General features: G+C 48.8%; 10 protein-coding genes across 10 annotated transcripts; 5 read left to right on the forward strand and 5 right to left on the reverse strand.

Annotated features, from left to right (window-relative positions):
* Window positions 1-399: 399 nt before the first annotated feature.
* Window positions 400-2,295, forward strand: TRUGW13939_04455 (uncharacterized protein; the record flags this gene model as incomplete). Its single annotated transcript, XM_035487628.1, has 2 exons — window positions 400-582; window positions 646-2,295. The coding sequence occupies 2 exons, from the start codon at window positions 400-402 to the stop codon at window positions 2,293-2,295; spliced, it is 1,833 nt and encodes a 610-aa protein (XP_035343521.1).
* Window positions 2,296-2,746: 451 nt separating this feature from the next.
* Window positions 2,747-3,502, forward strand: TRUGW13939_04456 (uncharacterized protein; the record flags this gene model as incomplete). The annotated part of the gene is made up of 3 exons (XM_035487629.1): window positions 2,747-2,752; window positions 2,809-2,961; window positions 3,035-3,502. The coding sequence occupies 3 exons, from the start codon at window positions 2,747-2,749 to the stop codon at window positions 3,500-3,502; spliced, it is 627 nt and encodes a 208-aa protein (XP_035343522.1).
* Window positions 3,503-3,818: 316 nt separating this feature from the next.
* TRUGW13939_04457 (uncharacterized protein) lies at window positions 3,819-5,700 on the reverse strand (the record flags this gene model as incomplete). Its single annotated transcript, XM_035487630.1, has 3 exons — window positions 3,819-5,284; window positions 5,341-5,501; window positions 5,576-5,700. 3 exons carry the CDS (start codon window positions 5,698-5,700, stop codon window positions 3,819-3,821), a joined length of 1,752 nt encoding a protein of 583 aa, XP_035343523.1.
* A 335-nt stretch (window positions 5,701-6,035) lies between these two features.
* Window positions 6,036-7,338, forward strand: TRUGW13939_04458 (uncharacterized protein; the record flags this gene model as incomplete). Its single annotated transcript, XM_035487631.1, has 4 exons — window positions 6,036-6,067; window positions 6,127-6,215; window positions 6,278-7,161; window positions 7,255-7,338. 4 exons carry the CDS (start codon window positions 6,036-6,038, stop codon window positions 7,336-7,338), a joined length of 1,089 nt encoding a protein of 362 aa, XP_035343524.1.
* Window positions 7,339-8,169: 831 nt separating this feature from the next.
* TRUGW13939_04459 (uncharacterized protein) lies at window positions 8,170-9,517 on the reverse strand (the record flags this gene model as incomplete). Its single annotated transcript, XM_035487632.1, has 5 exons — window positions 8,170-8,222; window positions 8,298-8,501; window positions 8,579-8,915; window positions 8,972-9,068; window positions 9,120-9,517. 5 exons carry the CDS (start codon window positions 9,515-9,517, stop codon window positions 8,170-8,172), a joined length of 1,089 nt encoding a protein of 362 aa, XP_035343525.1.
* Window positions 9,518-9,798: 281 nt separating this feature from the next.
* TRUGW13939_04460 (uncharacterized protein) lies at window positions 9,799-10,985 on the forward strand (the record flags this gene model as incomplete). The annotated part of the gene is made up of 3 exons (XM_035487633.1): window positions 9,799-10,197; window positions 10,284-10,787; window positions 10,848-10,985. 3 exons carry the CDS (start codon window positions 9,799-9,801, stop codon window positions 10,983-10,985), a joined length of 1,041 nt encoding a protein of 346 aa, XP_035343526.1.
* Window positions 10,986-11,624: 639 nt separating this feature from the next.
* Window positions 11,625-13,031, reverse strand: TRUGW13939_04461 (uncharacterized protein; the record flags this gene model as incomplete). The annotated part of the gene is made up of 3 exons (XM_035487634.1): window positions 11,625-11,681; window positions 11,734-12,057; window positions 12,111-13,031. 3 exons carry the CDS (start codon window positions 13,029-13,031, stop codon window positions 11,625-11,627), a joined length of 1,302 nt encoding a protein of 433 aa, XP_035343527.1.
* A 762-nt stretch (window positions 13,032-13,793) lies between these two features.
* On the reverse strand, window positions 13,794-14,619 carry TRUGW13939_04462 (uncharacterized protein; the record flags this gene model as incomplete). Its single annotated transcript, XM_035487635.1, has 3 exons — window positions 13,794-13,815; window positions 13,911-13,945; window positions 14,005-14,619. The coding sequence occupies 3 exons, from the start codon at window positions 14,617-14,619 to the stop codon at window positions 13,794-13,796; spliced, it is 672 nt and encodes a 223-aa protein (XP_035343528.1).
* A 215-nt stretch (window positions 14,620-14,834) lies between these two features.
* TRUGW13939_04463 (uncharacterized protein) lies at window positions 14,835-15,582 on the forward strand (the record flags this gene model as incomplete). Its single annotated transcript, XM_035487636.1, has 3 exons — window positions 14,835-15,168; window positions 15,226-15,428; window positions 15,490-15,582. 3 exons carry the CDS (start codon window positions 14,835-14,837, stop codon window positions 15,580-15,582), a joined length of 630 nt encoding a protein of 209 aa, XP_035343529.1.
* A 97-nt stretch (window positions 15,583-15,679) lies between these two features.
* TRUGW13939_04464 (uncharacterized protein) lies at window positions 15,680-17,506 on the reverse strand (the record flags this gene model as incomplete). The annotated part of the gene is made up of 1 exon (XM_035487637.1): window positions 15,680-17,506. The coding sequence occupies one exon, from the start codon at window positions 17,504-17,506 to the stop codon at window positions 15,680-15,682; it is 1,827 nt and encodes a 608-aa protein (XP_035343530.1).
* Between the last annotated feature and the right edge of the window lie 307 nt (window positions 17,507-17,813).

The following is a 17,813-nucleotide window of genomic DNA, read 5'->3' on the forward strand; positions in this document are numbered from 1 at the left end:
CATGTATATATATACTACGTATTATAATAATAATGAGCCACATACACATAACTACACAGAATACATAATAAAATACAGCGTAACAGGAGAACCACGGGCCGGAGTTTCAGCAGCGCTCCACCGTCTTGCGTGGTAAACTCCAGTCTCCAGGGCCAGACCCACCGCCGCCCTGCAAAGCCACGCCGTTTCTCCGCAAGCAGCAACTCCTGACCTGTTCCTGACTCTCTCTCTCTCTCTCTCTGCAATCAACACCCATCTCGCTCTCTCGCCCTCGCGTTCTCGCGTCGCCATCTCTTTTTTCCTCGTCGTCTTCGCCCAGGAAAATGTTCATTCATTGTGTCCAATAAACCACGGCATTGGCCTGTCACTCTCTCTTCGTTCCTGCAAAAACGTTTCACCATGGCCAAGATCAACTGGGAGGCCCAGCGAGTCGTCGTCGGCCATGCAAGGTCCTGGTGGAAAAGGGCAACGCAAAACATAAACATCTCCATCCCTCCGCGTTACCGTCCCTCGAGAATCATCTCCTATGCGATCGGCGTGTTCATTCTGTTTCTGGGTTTGATCATCTTCGCATTCATCAAGGTATGTTTGTTGCATCAATACGCCCCGTGGCATCTGCTCAACTAACACGCTCAAACTCTACAGAGGGGCTCTATCGTCACTACCACCGGGTCCTCTTCCCAATCTTCAACTCCCTCTTATCAGGATGGCGAGCTACCGAAGGACTTCAACTTACACATCCTTGTGGCCGCGCAGCCAAAGAACCCTGCTTTGTGCCGTACAATCACCTCGGCAATGATCCTCGACTATCCTTCCTTGACTCTCCTCAAACAGCGCCCCGAGATTGCCGCGAAACCTGCCTCGAAAACCGCCGCCTCGGGCGAGACCCGCGTTGAGAAGGTCAAATCAATTCTCACCTTTCTCACCAACAACGGCCGCGTCTACGACCACGATCTTGTCTTGATTGTCGATAGCGACGATACTCTGTTCCAGTTACCTCCGGATATTCTCATCGAGCGCTACAAAGAAATACATAAACGAAACAATAATCGCCTGAGAAGAAAATACGGCACCAAGTTCATCGGCGAAGGGAAAAACCTTAAAGAAGTCCCAAAGTATACTCAAAGAGTGCTCTTTGCCGCCAGAAAAGACTGCTCGTCCAACATAACCGATAGCGCAGCATGCGCCAGTGTGCCCCAATCACCACTACCTCCAGACATTTACGGGGCAAGAACGGATAAAAAACGCGATGGCACCCAGAATCGCCCGCGATGGCTCGATTCAGGTGTCGTCATGGGCCAGGTCAACGACCTAGTGCCCCTCTACGAGAAAGTCTTGCAGGATATGAATAAACAGCCGTTGCATTCCAGCGAGCAAATGGTGCTCACTCAGCTGTTCGGAAATCAAGAGTATTCCAGGGAAGTTGAAAGACGAAGGTCCAGTAGTGTGCTCAAAGAGTGGCTCTGGGATTCGATCGGCATAGCAGATTATTCCAACATCACCAATGTGCGCGCTCGCATACAACCGGGAGCCTGGCATGAATACGGCATGGGACTCGACTATGAGGGACAACTATTCATCAACGCGAGAAAGGCTTCGGGTGATATAGAATGGCTAAAATACCGCGACGTTCGAAAGGTGTCTATAGTGCAGGCACAACACGGAGTTCCCAGAGAAGTACGACTGAACCTGCCACTTGACGTTGAACAAAGCGAGTTGAATCCGTTTAAACAATACAAGCCATCCAGTCCGCAAGTTATCAAGCCTGCGCTCAACACAAGTATCGATGTGCTCCCTCCCTCCTGGAACTTTACATGGAATGATATTCCACTGGCAACATACATCCAAACCGCTGCGGTCCCGGCAATTGTGCATACGAATGGCGACCAATCACTGCGCCAGGACTACTGGCTCACCGCGTGGTTCCATCCATGGGCGCGAGCTTTGCTTCGTAGACATGTGCGGTCTGCCCAAACTGGAGCCACGCAGATTTCTGCGCTGGGCGCTTCCGACGTGTTGAAAGATCCCGGCAGAAGAGGAGGCATGTGGACCGATAACGACCAGTGGATGAGTTTTGCAGAACTCTGCTCTGGTCACGAAGAGGTTGTATTTGGCGATGGCTTAGGACCTTGGGGCGACGAGAAGCCGAATACCCGTCCTATTTACAACTTATGGGGCAAATTGATGGCAGGCAAAGGTCCCAAGTTCAAGAAACTAGGCGAGTTAAGATCGGAAGCTGAAGATATAGAAAGGCTCGAACTTGGAATAGATGATGATGACGATGACGATGAATAAGCGCTGTTCCAAGTTTTCGCAGGCTTTTTCTTTCTCTTTCTTTTTTTCCCCTACACACTCACTTTTCGGTTTGTTATCCATCTCATTTCTGTGTATACTATACATTGCTATTGTCTTTGGAACGGCTCTCTAGCTGTTCAGGCGCCAGATACCCTTTGAAACAAAAACACGGTCTACATTTGAGGCTTAAATGTACATAGTCTTATGGCCTAGAAAAAACGTAAATACGCATGCAAATATTTTTTTTATTATTTTTTTCTATGCTCTCATGTGGTGAAAATCAAAGATATCCCAAGTGCACACCGCCCATTCTCCCCGCATAACGAATATTGCCGGCAAAAAAAAAAAACCTAACATCACGATCCCCGCGAGTAACGACAGGAAAATAATTCTCTTGACTTTTCTAATATTTATTCTTTTTTAACCCCGAATTAAAAGAGGGCTTTACACAATGAAGGTTTGCTTCTCAGGCTCTTCCAAGAGGGAACCCCCACAACTAAACCACAACATCAGATCGTCGACCCCCAAACCGCAACTTTGACCAACATCGAAGTCCTATCCTATTTCACAGCAAATCCACCTCGCAAATCTGCTGCAGCACCTCCTGGAGCCAGGAATTTCGTGCCGAAACCAGACCTTCGAGATCACTGCACCGTTGTCACTGAGGTTTGCTCGCCTCTTGCTCCTTTTTCCCCCGAATGATGATACTTACCAAAAAAACCCCCTCACCGGCCCATAGATACACAATTATGTCGACCGAATCTCCCCGCATCTATTCGACTACCCTCGCTACACGCAGGAGGGCCAGCGGCCATTGACGAATACATTCCAACAGCCGTCTACAGACCAACAAGAACCATACATCCAATCGACAGAACCCACGCCGCTAGACAAGGCAATCCCAGCCCTGATCAAAGAGCTTTTGCCATTCAGCCTAACCAAGGCAGAAGTCATGATGATGATCAACCTTGGCCTCGGACTGAAACGCAAAGAGAAACTGCGCGAGGACGAGATGGAGACGGACAAAGGGGAAGAGAACGGTGGCGAAAAGGAAGGGGAAGAAGAGGAGGAGGAGGATGATCTTTTTAAGGATCAACCGATCATGGATACCGTCATTGAAGATTTTAGTGAGAGACTGAATGACGAGCAGTTCGTAAGCATTGTGACTATTATGAGGAAACACCTGGGGAAAGAGGAATCGTCTTGACGAGTTTTTTCTCTCTCTCTGTTTATCTTCTTGCATGGCGTTGGGGCTTCGGAAATATCAATTTAATTATGAGTAGTCTGAAGAATAGTTTGAACTGAATTCCAAATTTTATTCCGGCTAAGTACTTTTTCACCTATGCCATAAGAAAAGAAAAAGAAAACCTTTTTACGCCAAATATGGACCTCGAAATCTCGCCGCAAATGCCACCTAAACATAGCAAAAAAAAAAAAAAAAAAGATCACAAGGAAACAAAAATAAAAAGGCAAAAGAAAAGCGAGGTGCAGATATCATACAATAATAAAATCACACATCGAATCTACTCCTTGCTCTTCTTCTTCTTCTTTTTCTCGGACTTGTCGTCACCCTCATCTCGGTCCCTCTTTCGCTTCTTGCTCTCGTCCTTGGCGGCTTTCTTGGCTTCTTTCTTGGCCTTTTTCAGGTCTTTCTTGCTGATAGCAGTTGGGTTTCCATCGGCGTCAAACGAGATCTCGCCCCGTTCGAGCTTGCGTTGGTATCTCTTGACACTGAGGCCAGCCTTCGCAGCCAGTTTTTCCAAATCAGTCTTGCCGCCCTTCTTGTCTTTCTTGGACGATTTCTTGGTTTCTTCTTCGCTGGACTCCTCTTCGGCATCGTCCATTTCTTCGTCAGAGTCAGAGCCATCGTCAGACTCGGGCTCTTGGATCGACTTCTTGTCTTTCTTGGACTTCTTTTGCGCAGCTGGTTCTTCGTTGCCCGTCAAACCGTCAGCGTCGGCGTTGTATTTCCGAGCCTCGTTGATTTCAAACTTCTGGGGCTGGCCGTTGGGGGCAATGTTAACCCCGCGGGGTTTCAACGGCTTTCCTTCCATGGCAGCTAGCTTGCGTTCAAGGTTGAATCTGGCTTCAGTGCCCAGAGCGGCCTTGTCTTCTTCGGTGACATCGTCTTCCCACTCGGCGAGGGCATCCACACGAAGACCAAGAGAAGCCTTGGCGGCCAGAATTCGAGCCATCTTACCCTTGTTCTTACCAGTCGCCTGTCCAATCAAGGAAGCGTGGTAGATGAGACCGTACTTGGGTGTGTCGTGCTTGGTCTTGAGAGCTCGGAAGAGAGCCTTCTCAGCACCCAAAATTTGAATCGTGGAAGCCGGGCTCTTGGAAAGGTTCATCAAGCTTCCAGCGTGGGCAATCAACCTAGCGCCAACAAGCTCGCCAACAAGCACCGTGAGGTTGGGGGCGATGGCAGTCATACGAGCCGTCAAGTAGCTCGACAGCTGTTGGCGGTATTCGGCGAAGCCAACAACCTGCTCAGCCAAAGCTTGGATGTTGTCCAAATCCTCGGGGCTAATCTCTGTACCCATTGACCGATCGGCAGCATTCTTCACTGCGCCCTCGATTTCCTCGGGGAGAATCTCGCTAAGGTCGGTGGCTTCGAAATCCGTTCGCATTCCCATCTTCAAGACCACGCGGGCGTATGCGATGTTGTCGTTGATGATCTTAGCCATCTCAGGGAAGTGCCAGCCATACCATTCCTTGACGCGCATGGCGTATGTGTTTAACTCCTTGTCCAGATCATCCAGAAGGGCAATGGCCTGAACAATCATGGTATCGATCTTATCAGGGGAGAACTTGAGCTTGTGACGAGCCAGAGAGTGCGAAAGACCGAGGGCCATGGCCGACAAATCCTCAGGGACCAGACCAGGGATCAGAGTAGGAATGTGTTCACGGATAGCGCGGTAAATATCGGCAGTAGAAGAGTCCGCAATGGGCTGAATGTCAAGGCCGGGAAGCTTTCCGATAGCATTGCCTGAGATATGTTAGAAAACCGCACTTTAGCGCAGCGTTTGTCAAAATCAAACTCACCAAGCTTAGGGTCGGCGACAGCAAGAGACACCTTTTTCTCATCCTTGATCTCGTCCAGAAGGCTCGCGAGACGGGGGGTGACCTTTCCTTCAATAATAGCAGTCACTTCCTCAAGGGCAGTGGCAGCACTGTCGAATTTCTGGAAGTTTTTCAACTTCAATCTGCGAAATTATTAGGATTCTGCTACTACGCAAACGACACACCTCGAGATATCCCGTCCGGCGAAAAAACTCACAAGTTCGAAATCCCTTCGGGAGTAGCAGCCTCGGTAGCGATATCATCACGCTTGAGGAGTTTCTTGTCCTTGGCTTTCAACAGGGCGTAGCCTGCGCTGGTTTCGGTAAGAATAAAGAGCGTCATTTTATACAATTGCGACCCCCGGGCATTCAATCTTTTGGCTGAATTAAAAATACACCACAGCCAGGAACCGTATTGTCGGGGTGGGAGCGCAACAACGGGGGGGGTTGTAAAAAATTGAAGGAGCTTGACTTTTTTTTTTTTTGGCGCTCAAAAATTTCAAGTCGAGGCGGTAAAAAGCAGTGTGGCCTGTGAGTGGCTGGCGCTGGCGGTAGTGTGCGGCTTATGTCAGCCGTCTCGGAGCTCCACGTTTGGACGTGCTGCTTGGAGCCGTGGAGCTCTAGACTTCATACGCAGCCCAACTACACGCATTATCTCTGGAAATCCAGCCTGCCGAGATGGAGGGCCTGTTTTTTAACGTCAATGGCGGGTAAGCACACTCCGGCTCAGCTGGGAAAATACCGTGGTCTTGGATCCTGACCTCGCCAGGTACCTCGAAGGGATCGTTCGTGGCTACCGCAACAGTCTACTTACTGGCCAGCATTATGGGAACTTGACCCAGTGCGAGACGGTGGACGGTAGGTTCCCCTATGGTTGCATGGTAACAGTCTCATAGCAGGCCTGACAGTGCCATTTGCAGATGTGAAGCTTCAGCTTGGCCCCGCATACGGAGACTTCCTGGCCTCGCTGCCTCCGAACCCTTCTACCTCCGCGCTCGCGGGCAAGATGACTGAGAAGTTGGTCGCCGAGTTTCGCTATCTCCAAGCGCAAGCAACAGGCTCGTTTGCCAAGTTTATGGAATATTTGACCTACGGGTACATGATTGACAACGTCGCGTTGTTAATCACGGGCACGTTACACGAAAGAGATACCCGCGAGCTGCTCGAGCGCTGCCATCCTCTAGGCTGGTTCGAAACCATGCCTGTCCTGTGTGTTGCCACCAATATTGAAGAACTATACAACTCGGTGCTCGTGGAAACACCATTGGCGCCATACTTCAAGGGCAGCCTGAGCCACCAGGATCTGGACGAACTGAACATTGAAATTGTCCGAAACACATTATACAAAAACTACCTAGAGGACTTTTATAATTTTGTCACCACGCATCCTGATTTCAAAGGCACCCCGACGCAAGAAGCCATGTCGGAGATTCTTGAATTCGAGGCCGACCGCCGAGCAATCAACATTACTCTGAACTCGTTTGGAACCGAGCTATCTAAACAAGAGCGAAAGAAACTCTACCCGGAGTTTGGAAAACTGTACCCCGAGGGTTCGTTGATGCTTTCAAGGGCGGATGATGTAGAGAACGTTGCCCTCGCTGTTAGCGGGGTAGGAGACTACAAGACATTTTTCGATGCCGTCGGGCTGGCCCAGGGCGGTGCTGGCATGTCTGGAGGAGCAGGCTCTGATGGAAAGAGCCTGGAAGACTTGTTCTATCAGAAGGAGATGGAGCTGTGCAAAGTTGTCTTCACACGGCAATTCACAGTTTCTATTGTATACTGTTGGGTAAAACTACGGGAACAGGTGAGCCGATTCTCGGCTAACAAGCCATTTTCTTTTATATTATATATATATATATATATGGATCTGCTAGGACTTGCTAACACTTTCCCATAGGAAATCCGCAACATCACCTGGATTGCCGAGTGTATTGCGCAGCACCAAAAGGAAAGGATAGGAAACTACATTTCTGTTTTCTAGTCTCGATAGGCACATTTATCTGCTTGTTACCCTTTTTTTTCCCCTTTCATGTTAAACACGTTGATTCTGTCGAATATGACAAGCCAGAGGTTGCATAAAACTTCAGAATATTATTATAATTAGTAGTAGCGTAACAGCAATCACCCTTATCCTAAAATTGGCCGAGTCTGCAGTAAAAGTTACCATGCTACAGCGTAGTTCTTCATATAAAATGTCACTTCCCAACAGCACGAGTTCGGAAGGACTGGGGAATAGAAGACATCAGGTATGAGACTCAACTAGTTCACCGTGCTAGCGGTCATATTGATAGCGAGATTATCCCCACGTGGGCTTCATTAAAAGCAGCCTCGCTAATTTTATGCTCCGTACTCTGGTCGATCCTCGCCGGTCCTCACTGATCAGCTTGGCCTTCGCTTGAGCCGCTGTCAATGCTTCGAACCTTGAGCATACCGTAGAAGTCTGCACGCCGCTCTGCACTTGTTTGAGGAATTAGGATTGCAGGAGTAGTGCTTAGTGTCATTCGAATAGTTGCTCATGTCAAGTCTTAGCCTATTTGAGGTTGTTGGAAGGGCGATTCTGGCTAGGTCCAACGTGAAGCATCAACTGTGTCTTGAAACTTATCAACGGACTCGCTCAACCAGACTCCATCCCTGAACAGAGGGTGATGCCTATATATACTGCTAATTGGCATTTTAGACGATTCCAATTTATGAGTGTTCTATATTCTGAAATATTTTCTTTGCTGCTTGCCACTTCTAATAGGCGTTGCACCGCATCATGACATATTTGGTGACGACAACTCTGCTCCCAGGTAAGGGTCCATCACAACTGTCATAACGGAATCCTGACCGCTTGTCTGGTCTCCAAAAGCCGCAGATAATGAGCTATTAACATAGAAATCAGCGATTGAGACCTAGAACTTGCTCCGTAACACCGGCAAATAAGGGGGCGCTACTCACTGGCTGCTCGCCATCTCTGACTGACAAATTCTAGGGCTTCTTTTAGCTCATCGATTTCTTTATCCCATTTGGATGGTTCAGCATTATAAGCAAGGAAGACGTGCACCACGGCGGTTCGATAAAGCCAATCTAGTGCAAGAGGGGGGAATTTGTCTAGGCTCCCCCATCCGTTTCGGAATCTCTCAAAATGGCCCAGTGTCTTCACTAAAACCTCTTGAATTGAATGTTGCGACTGTTTCCTGCCATCCTCGGTCAAGGACTCATGTGGCTCGGATAAATACGCTGTATGGAGGAGTAAAACCGAACTTCTTCAAAGTCAGCCAGGTACTCTGCCTTGTGGTTGCTGGCTACGTGACTCAACCTGTAACAAATAGCAATTGAAGAGAGGCAGCAGATGTTCCGCTCTCGTTCTTCGAATGAGGCAAGATGCTCCAATGCGAATATTGTTCTCTCCAACTGTGCGATATTGTCCAGGTCTAGGCGCAATACCTCTTCACAACTTGAGATGTGTCGGAATACCTGGCTGAGAAGGTTGACAGCTTGGGCTAAGCGGGCGTATCGACCATTTTTCAGGCTTGGTATTGACAAGACATTCTGCGATTGGTTTTCGGGCAGTATCTGGAGAGTAACGGCTTTCAGCTCGCACATAAATGTTGAGAAAAAACGCCACCTACCCCTTGGTCCCAGGCATCATCATCTACCGGTAGTATGGAGTTCGCATTAGGATCAGGTCTGCAGAGGTGGCGTCCCCGGAAGCCAATGTTTATTGAACTAGGCTGCTCAGTAATTTTTCTTGGGGGCACAGAATCGCACCATACTTACCGGTCCAAGATGAGAATCGCCCACCATATGCGGTTTCGCTCCTCCTGCTCAATCCATGCTTTGCCTTGAATTGGTAGTGGCTCATTGATGCCCAGAGCAGTCGCATAGCGCGCACAGGTAGAGATGGTAGTGAAGGCGCCAGGGAAAATGGCATGGCCCATCTCGTACATGGCGACCAAGATTGCCGACTGAACAGTGTAGATGCTTAGGTGTCCCGCCATTTCCATACGAAGATGGAATTCCTTGAGGACGGCATATATCTCCGAGCACACATTTGCCTCTTGGGGGCACGAGAGGACCAGCTTCATGGCCAGTAGGATAGATGTGACGCCATGATCAGCGTCCTGTAGAGAGTTTATCAACGATCCATAGAACCGGATTCGAGAGATGATTGGCATCCAACGGTGAGCGGTTTTGAAATACTGTGCCGCCAACGCTTTTTTGGAGTCATTATCACCCAAACAACCCTCTACTTGGGGAGGAATGGGTAGTTGACAACGGGGTGTAACCAGCGGCGCGCAGCAGTTGAAGAGAGCTGGATCAAGGAAAAAGGCCACGGGAAAGTCGTTTCTCAGGGCTTGCTTGCTAACGGCGGCGCTGGGATCGGGCTCCGAATGTTGGTTCTCAATAACGTGATGTGTAAGTTGGTAAGAACATGAACGACGTCCACTGCGCGCCGATGGTTAGCGCTGGCTCTGGGCGGTTACCATGGACGCATACTACCGAATACAAAGGCGGCACTCTGGCAGCTCTCGTGTACATTTCCTCTTTCGAAGCTTGCATGACTCACAAGACCGCGTCGCCAGCCTGCTACCGACCGGCGGAAGATTCGCATTGCGCTGTTCCGTTGTCATCTCGTGTCTTGTCTTGGGTCGATGGAGTCCGCAAAATGCGGATTATTTCACAATTCGAGGCACGCCCGCAAATTTCCCGCAATACCGCGTTTGCGGCCGCACATGCGGTAAACATCCACCACCTGCTGTACCTACTTCAGGTCATAATCTGGCATGCATGGCATATGAGTATTCTTGCGGTGGTCCAATGGTTGCAAGGCACCAATATAGCATGGGCTGCTCCAGTATATATATCTCGTTGCACTCTCCTCCATTCCTGTTTCCAGCTCTTCGCTTCAGATCATCTCTCAGTTCACATGATTGTTCAAAGTCTTTCACATCGTACTTGACAAACGATGCCGCTTTACGAAGTGTGTATAACTTTTTTACGCGCAACTACATATACAGTGGCTTACATTCTTTCCAGATTTCCCATTGTATCCCGCTCTCTCGAGAGCAGAAGGATGCTCTCGCCGAGTTCATCACAAACTTGCATGCGACTACGTTCGTGACCCCGAGACTGTTTGTCAACGTTGTCTTTGACCGACCAGGGCCAATCGGTGATATCTACTCGGGAGGAAAGTCTCGTGGGCAAACCGTCCCGAATCACATCCGTGCTACAGTCCGTGTCGGTCCGACGCGGTCCAAGGAAAGTTACGACGAAGTGGCTACTAAAATCCAGAGCCGCTGGGATGAGGTGGTGAATGATGCAACGCTGGGCGCCCAATCGTTTGGTAATCTTACCCCGAAAGAGGAGAGTCGCTTCAAGAAACTGCATGGCATCGTCTTTTGTCCTATGGTGGCCGCGCTTGAAGGCGGAGTTATTGTCCCTGGGGTATGTCGGATTTATCTTTCGTCCAAAGTTTCTGAGGCTAACACCCAATCTGATCATCAGCCTGGAGATGAAGGTACATGGCTGAAGGATAACATGGCCTATTTCCAGGAGCAGGTCGATGTACACAATGACAATGATATAAGGGACATGTTGAAAGAGATCAGTGAGCGGAAGGATTTGAAAAGGCTCGTTGAATAGGAGGTACATTTACTTAATAAAGTATTAGAATCTATTTGGTTTATTATTTTAAACGAATCCTAATCTCTAAATATTTAATTAGCTTAAAAGACTCTACAAAACTATAAAGACTTTATAAAACTGCTATTTTTAGTACACGATCTATGCTCATGAAATTTTCTACATATAAAAAGTCTCATCTATTATTTCAACTAGATGTTAATACATCATCAATAAATTACACACACCAAAGGGTCAAACAGGCAAGTCCCACCAAAAAAATCTTCAACATACATTGATGCAAAAAGATAAGAAGAAAAGACAAATGTTCCAGTAGCTATTAATCACTAGAACTCTAAAATTATACCAGTCCATTTTATGCCACGCCATCTCAAAAAACAGGCGTTGTTTAATAACATTCAAATACTTGTACATGGATAGCATGCTCATTTGGGAAATTTCGTTATAAGTGAGGCGTCCAAAAAAAAAAAAAAAAAAAAAGTCGAAATTCGCATAGATGAAAAATCATGTCTCAGGTTAGACAAGGACAAAAAAGAAAGCTAGCACCTGAATTTTTTCTTGTCATACTTCTGATCAGAATATGGCGTTTCATATTCTACCAAAAGGGGATTCTACCTTGTCGAAGAGGCAAAGACAGGATTAGTCATATTGAAACAGTACGCTAATGCTTTCACCGTGGTGGACACGTCGTATGGCCTGTGGTCTACCCGTTAGATTTTGTTCCAATATATTATATCGGCAGTCATACCTCTGCGAACACGTTGCCGACTTCGAGAACTTCAAGCTTAGGGCAACGCCGACAGTGGTCATCTTGCTCCACCGTGTTGGTGACAACGACTTTATCCAAAGCGCTTGCGTTGATGCGGTCAATAGCATCGCCACTTAGAATACCGTGAGTAACTAGCGCATATACTTTTGCGGCACCTTCCTTTTTGAGCAATTTCGCAGCTCGAGTGATGGTGTTTGAAGTATCGGCCAAGTCGTCAATGAGAATGGCGGTACGATTGCGCACATCTCCGACAAGCATCATTGTGGCGTTTTGTCTATCAGCGATTTTCGTCGGGCGTCGTTCCTTGGACAGTCAATTTCGAATCCAAAAAATCTTGCTACATGTCAACCACTCACCTTGTGGATCAATGCGAATTCAACACCCATCGAGTCCGCAATAGCTGTGGCTCTCTTAGCACCGCCAGCATCAGGGCTAACGATGATAGAATTCTTGAAATCGGGGATGTGGCGCTGGATATATCTCTTGAGCAATGGTCGTCCGTAGAGGTTGTCTACCGGGATGTCGAAGAAGCCTTGGTACTGAGGATCATGTAAATCCATGGTGATGATATGATCGGCCCCAGCACTGGTGAGGAGGTCTGCAACGAGAGTCCCAGCCTGAGCAACCCACTGTCGATATCCAGGACGGGGTTCAAAGGTTAGGGCCTTGTTCGAAGAGCCCGAGGTGCTCGCGTTGTCATCGTTAGATGCGCCATTCGGTAGGCTAACATCTGACCGAATTGAATCGAGGGTATCACTCCGCTTTCCATTGGCAATGGGACGGCGCTTGACAGGCGACCCGTTGACATCAGATTCTATCTGAGCCTTTGCGAGGCTCTTCTGTAGGTTGTCGACAGCGTTTCCAACGCTTGGGCTTTCCGGCTTGTTCGGGTGTGGTGTCGTAGGCGTGCTATCGAAGGTGAAGTTGTTTTGAGTGGATGACTTGACCAGCGGAGCTCCGGTTTTGTTGTATGGTATATCACTTTGACGAGAGTACGGGAACAACGGGAGAACAGCCGTTACCCTCTTGGCTGATGCAGTTTTGCAAGCGGAAATTGTGATCAGAAGCTCAATGAGATGGTCATTAACCTTTCCCCCGCCAGATTGGATGATGTAGACATCTTTTTCTCGGACAGACTCTTGGATTTCGACGCGAGTCTCGCCGACAGCAAATTTCGAAAGAAGGACATTAGCTTCGGGCACACCCAGGTGGTTGCAGATAGTGCGAGTTAGCTGTGGGTGGGAGGTTCCCCCGATGATGACGATGTTTCTGACCATTTTTCTACCAACTCACTTGGTGTTCTTGGTGCACGTGAGGGAGGGAAAAAAAAGTTCAACGGTCGGTGACGAAATTTCGAGTTTTGCCGGAACCGGGTACGGCAAAGCGACCAGAGAGAATTCCGAAGCACGTCGGGTCAACAGATCCTCATGGCTGAGTATTGCGAAAGGGAACAGGCAGACGAAAGGAGAGAGTGAGATGATAATTCCGAGACATCGAGATTATTGGGAGGATTGCGACTTCGGTCTGGAGTGGAACGGTCGGTCAGTCTTGGCTCATAAAAAGAGCCCCAATCGGGTAAAGCGCAGCGAGGAACCGGAAGTACCCCGCGTTTTTCTGCATCCGACATGAGAAAAAAAAATGGCGAAACCAGGAATCCAAAGAGCATCCAGGTAAATGTCAGCATCCAACAAACAAAGGCGCCGGGCTGAGTCCGCAGATCTGGGTGGTTGCAGGGACGGAGCAGGAAAACACCCGGCGTTACGGCACAGTTTGCGCTGCTACGTACAAGCAAGAAGATGAGAATATGAATTCCAGAGGCATGTCATAACAGATAGTGGTACATGAAATAACGCCCAGTTCGTGGAGGGTCCTAATACAGGCTTGGGAAGGGGGGCCGGCTGTGTCACTCGGAAATTCAGCTCCCATGCAGCATCTCATCGACCTTTTCAGTCAGCTGCATTGGCTGTTTGGCAACAATAATCCGGCTGTGTGTATGAAAGAATAGAATAAATGCCCGCTATATGACACCGATGATCGGCTCAGTCGCCCGTGTCGACTTCCCTATACGCATGCAATTAGTTTGTGTCCGAGTACCTGTCATGTGTAATACACTAGAAACGAGGGATTTAGGGAAAGGGGAGATGAATCGCGCTTACAAGTCGATTTGTACACCGTTGGAGACACCGTAGTCCTTCAAAATGTCAGTATCGCCAGAAGCTATAATTTCTCGCCTTTCCGGGGTCTCCTTACCTGGAGCGTCAACTGGTCCTTGAAAGGCCGTTCGCCCTGGCGTTTAAGCAGGATCTCGTGTGGCTCACGACCAATTCTAGCCGCCACCTGGGCCTTGAATAGCTCTGTTGTAGACTGATTAGCCTGGGATATCGTCCAGACAGGGGTTGCGCGGGGATGCGGACTTATCGGGTCTGAAGCGAGACAAGGAATGGCGGCCTTGGTCCCCAAGCGATCATTGACATGCACAATGATCATTTCTTCATTCGACTGGGGCACCGGGGGTTTCTTTTCTCTCTTTTCCTTGGTCTTGGGCTTGCGATCCGCCTTGCTGTCGCCCTTGGTAGCTATCTCATCGTGCGCACGCTTTCTGTCTCGGTCATCTTCTCTGTTTCGATCGTCGTATCTGCCTCGATTACGATCAGGAGATCGCGGGCGACCTTGATCTCGATATCCTCTTTCCAGCTTGCGATCTCCATCGCGTTGCCTGTCGTCTCGGTATCCATCATCCCGCGGTTTCTTGTCCTTCCAGCGAAATCCGCCTGAATTCTTTGGGCGCGAATCTCGAGGGCGATCAGGGGATCTGCTTCGTCTCCGATTTTCCGGGCGGGGAGACCGCGAACGTGAGCTTGCCATGGTGCGCTGAGTGTGTCAAGAGCAAGATGCTATCGTCGAGCTTGGGCACAATGGGACAAGCCCAAAGCTCCGCACGCCACACGTGACACGCGCGGCTCCCCGCTTTAGTGCGACCTGAGATTCTAGGCTCAATCAACGAACAGGTGTTTGGTCGATTCCATAACAATGGCCTGATGCTACGCAAACGGAACATTTCTTAATACTCGCCCGCTTCAATGCCAGCTCGACTTGCCGTACGGCGCCCGTCCCCTACCACGGCCTCGTTCACCGCCTCAAATGCGCCCTCACGTCGGACATGGCCAGCGAAGCTCGCGTTTGGAGTCGAGATCATCATACGCGTCCTGGGATTCATATCAATTCTCCTAGTCAATGTTGCCACACTTCGACGCTCTATATTCTTTGAATACCAGGGCCTAGGCATTCCAGCTGACTTGTGGTTGACCAATGTCGGCGCCCTGGCTTCTCAGATTGCGGACCACTACCCTTACTCAATCGTAGCTAGTGTTAGCACTGTTTTGATGTATCTGGTCTGGAGAAAGGGATATACTGGTATGTATCAATATGTAACAGCTAAAGAACAAGTTTAGAGACTAATTGCCTTTGCAGAGGAGTCTCTTCTCGTGATTCGGGGCCTGGGCGTTCAGACGTCAACCTCCTCCTCGATGTACTGGTCCAGCGCCGCAACAAGATTTATCCCGACCACACAGATTCAAGACATTGTCATTCACGAGGCATTTAAGGGATTCGAAGTTCGTTTCTACCTAGCTATAATCGTTGAAGGAGAACGCGACGTGGTTGTTGTCTTTCCGGTGGGTCCAGAACACCGTATCGTATTATACATCTAAAGGGCATACTAATAAGACTTACTAGAATATGTTACCAAAGCGCATGATTCTTGAAGAAGTCTGGCGTGGCGCCCGTCATTGTCTCTACGAATCCAAACCGGTAGCATCTTCAGGGTAGCCTACAATTGATGATAATACCCACGCGTTTACAGAGAAAATAAATAGAGGAAACGTCAGCGGCAATTGATTTGAGTGTTATGATGCGAATACTACCATCATACATCGGCGAGGCCTTCTTCTTGTAACCTCAAAGCCTTACGCTCCAGGGTCGCAAGGTACCTAGCGTTTTGCACTTCCACGGTAGCCGTCGTTTTCTTTTGCATGACAGGCACATAGACACCACCAAGTTTCCCTTCGTTGCCTCCGTGGAAAAGTTTCTGGCTCCTAAAGGGCTTTTTCGGGGCTTCGTTCTGGATGAAACTAGGGTCACCCTGGTTCACTGTCAGGTCGAGCAGTGCCAACGCGAGGATTTCGTCCATCTTGTGCTTTCTCCATGTTGTCCAGAGGCTGTCAATCAGCCCAAGGGGACCGAATTTACCGTCGCCTTTACCAGACGCCGGATCTGTCTGTCTAGGGTCGCCACAATAGACCCATTCTAGTGCATCGGCCCTGCTACCGCTTTTTATGTCTGGGAAGGAACAGTCCCATAAGACAAGTGGTGCGTCCGATGCCATCTCGTATGTTGGTTTGCATGGGTTCTTTGACACATCAAGCAATTCCGGGATAATCGATGGAGACTCGACGCCTTGGCCGATGAGGAACAAAATTTCGACCATGTGACGAACTTGATGCCATAAAAACGCCGACCCACTGAGGGTGAATGTATATACCAAAGGTTTTGATGGCCAGTCTTCATTTACAGCCCTTTTATGCTCAACATCTGGCGTATTGTCCGAAGGTCGAAACTCAGGTGTACCGAGATAGCCGACAGAGTCCGTTTTTGGATCAGCCAACTCGATGCTCGCCTGATATATCATACGCTCGAAATTGTTGATTTGTTTGCTGGTGTCCACTTTGCAGAAATTCCTGAAATCGTGCTTTCCCATGAAGTGTTTGCAGCCTTCGCGCATAGCTTCAATATCCAGCCAGCCCTCTCTGATCTTCTTTTCAGATATTCCTCGGTGATGGGCGGCGCTACGGAGGAAACCGAGTTTTCCTGGCGTAGGGGAATAAGCCGGCTGCGTGAAAAAGTATTTGTACTGTCGCTCGCGGCATGAAAAGCGAGCGTCAAAATCTGGAGGCGGGTGAGGGCACCACGCCAGTATGCGAATATCGCTTGGTAGCATGTTATTTAGAATCTGAATGTAGGGCAATTCATCGCGAATATCGTCCCAGTCGTCGTCCACATCCTCAAACACGTTGGGTTCCTGATCTGTGGCGCTCTGAGATGGTTCGACTTCACCAATCGTCAAGTTCTCTATATCGGTAGCAATGTCCTCCACGTTGCTTGTAGTTTTTGCTTGCTTCTTTGGCCGCGCGCTTCGAACCCTGATACCAATGACCTGTCCAAAGGCACTGACACCTCTATCGGTTCGTCCACACTTGGAGTATTGGCAACCTTCCCAGTCAAGAGTATGCGCTCGAGACAATTTGTCGACAGCGTAATCCTCTCCAAGCCCCGATGACGACGCAGGGAAAATCAAACGTGCTAACCGAAGCGCTTTCCATAACTCCTCCTCGATCGTAGGTAAAGGGGTTTTATTATTATTCGTATGCTCGTAACCGTTGTACCGTTGACCCAAATATGCAAATTTGAGCGCGATATGACGGGTGTGGTATTTGGAAGGATCGATATCTCTCTGTTTTTTCGACGATTGATTCGACTTTTGGAAAGTTGTGGAATCGCCAGGCTGGAGCGTCTGGGGAGGAAGTTGTGGCACTATAGGCGTGTCACTCGTCTCGAGGACTGCTGGCGTGGAAACAGAACTAGAGCTGGCAGGTAGCTGGTTATTCTGAGAGTGTAACTGGCGTTCGAGCTCTGCGATTCGCCCGATGAGACTCGTGTTACTCCATGTCGTATAGTCAGGAGAAGGCTCGGCCATGTCTTTTCGTCGTCGCTTCTGATACGATGTTGATGAGCTGAAGTTGCGATTTATGCAATAGGATAGGGTATTTTGGCAGCGAAAACTAATAAAAACGCCACGAGATGACCGCAACATCCCCCAATGCTAAACAGGAAAATAGGAAGAAGAGAAAGGCAATAACAAAAGAGAAGAGAGGAATAGTGTTAGAAAGATTTCTGGTGTTGACAATTTTTAGTGGCGGCGGGGACTGTAATTTTCCAGTATTTCCCGTATCTAATCTGTCACGACGGTATTATCCGGTAACTTGGGGGGTGGCTACCACGGA

This window comes from Talaromyces rugulosus, chromosome II (assembly GCF_013368755.1).
Source record: "Talaromyces rugulosus chromosome II, complete sequence".
Classification (NCBI taxonomy): domain Eukaryota; kingdom Fungi; phylum Ascomycota; class Eurotiomycetes; order Eurotiales; family Trichocomaceae; genus Talaromyces; species Talaromyces rugulosus.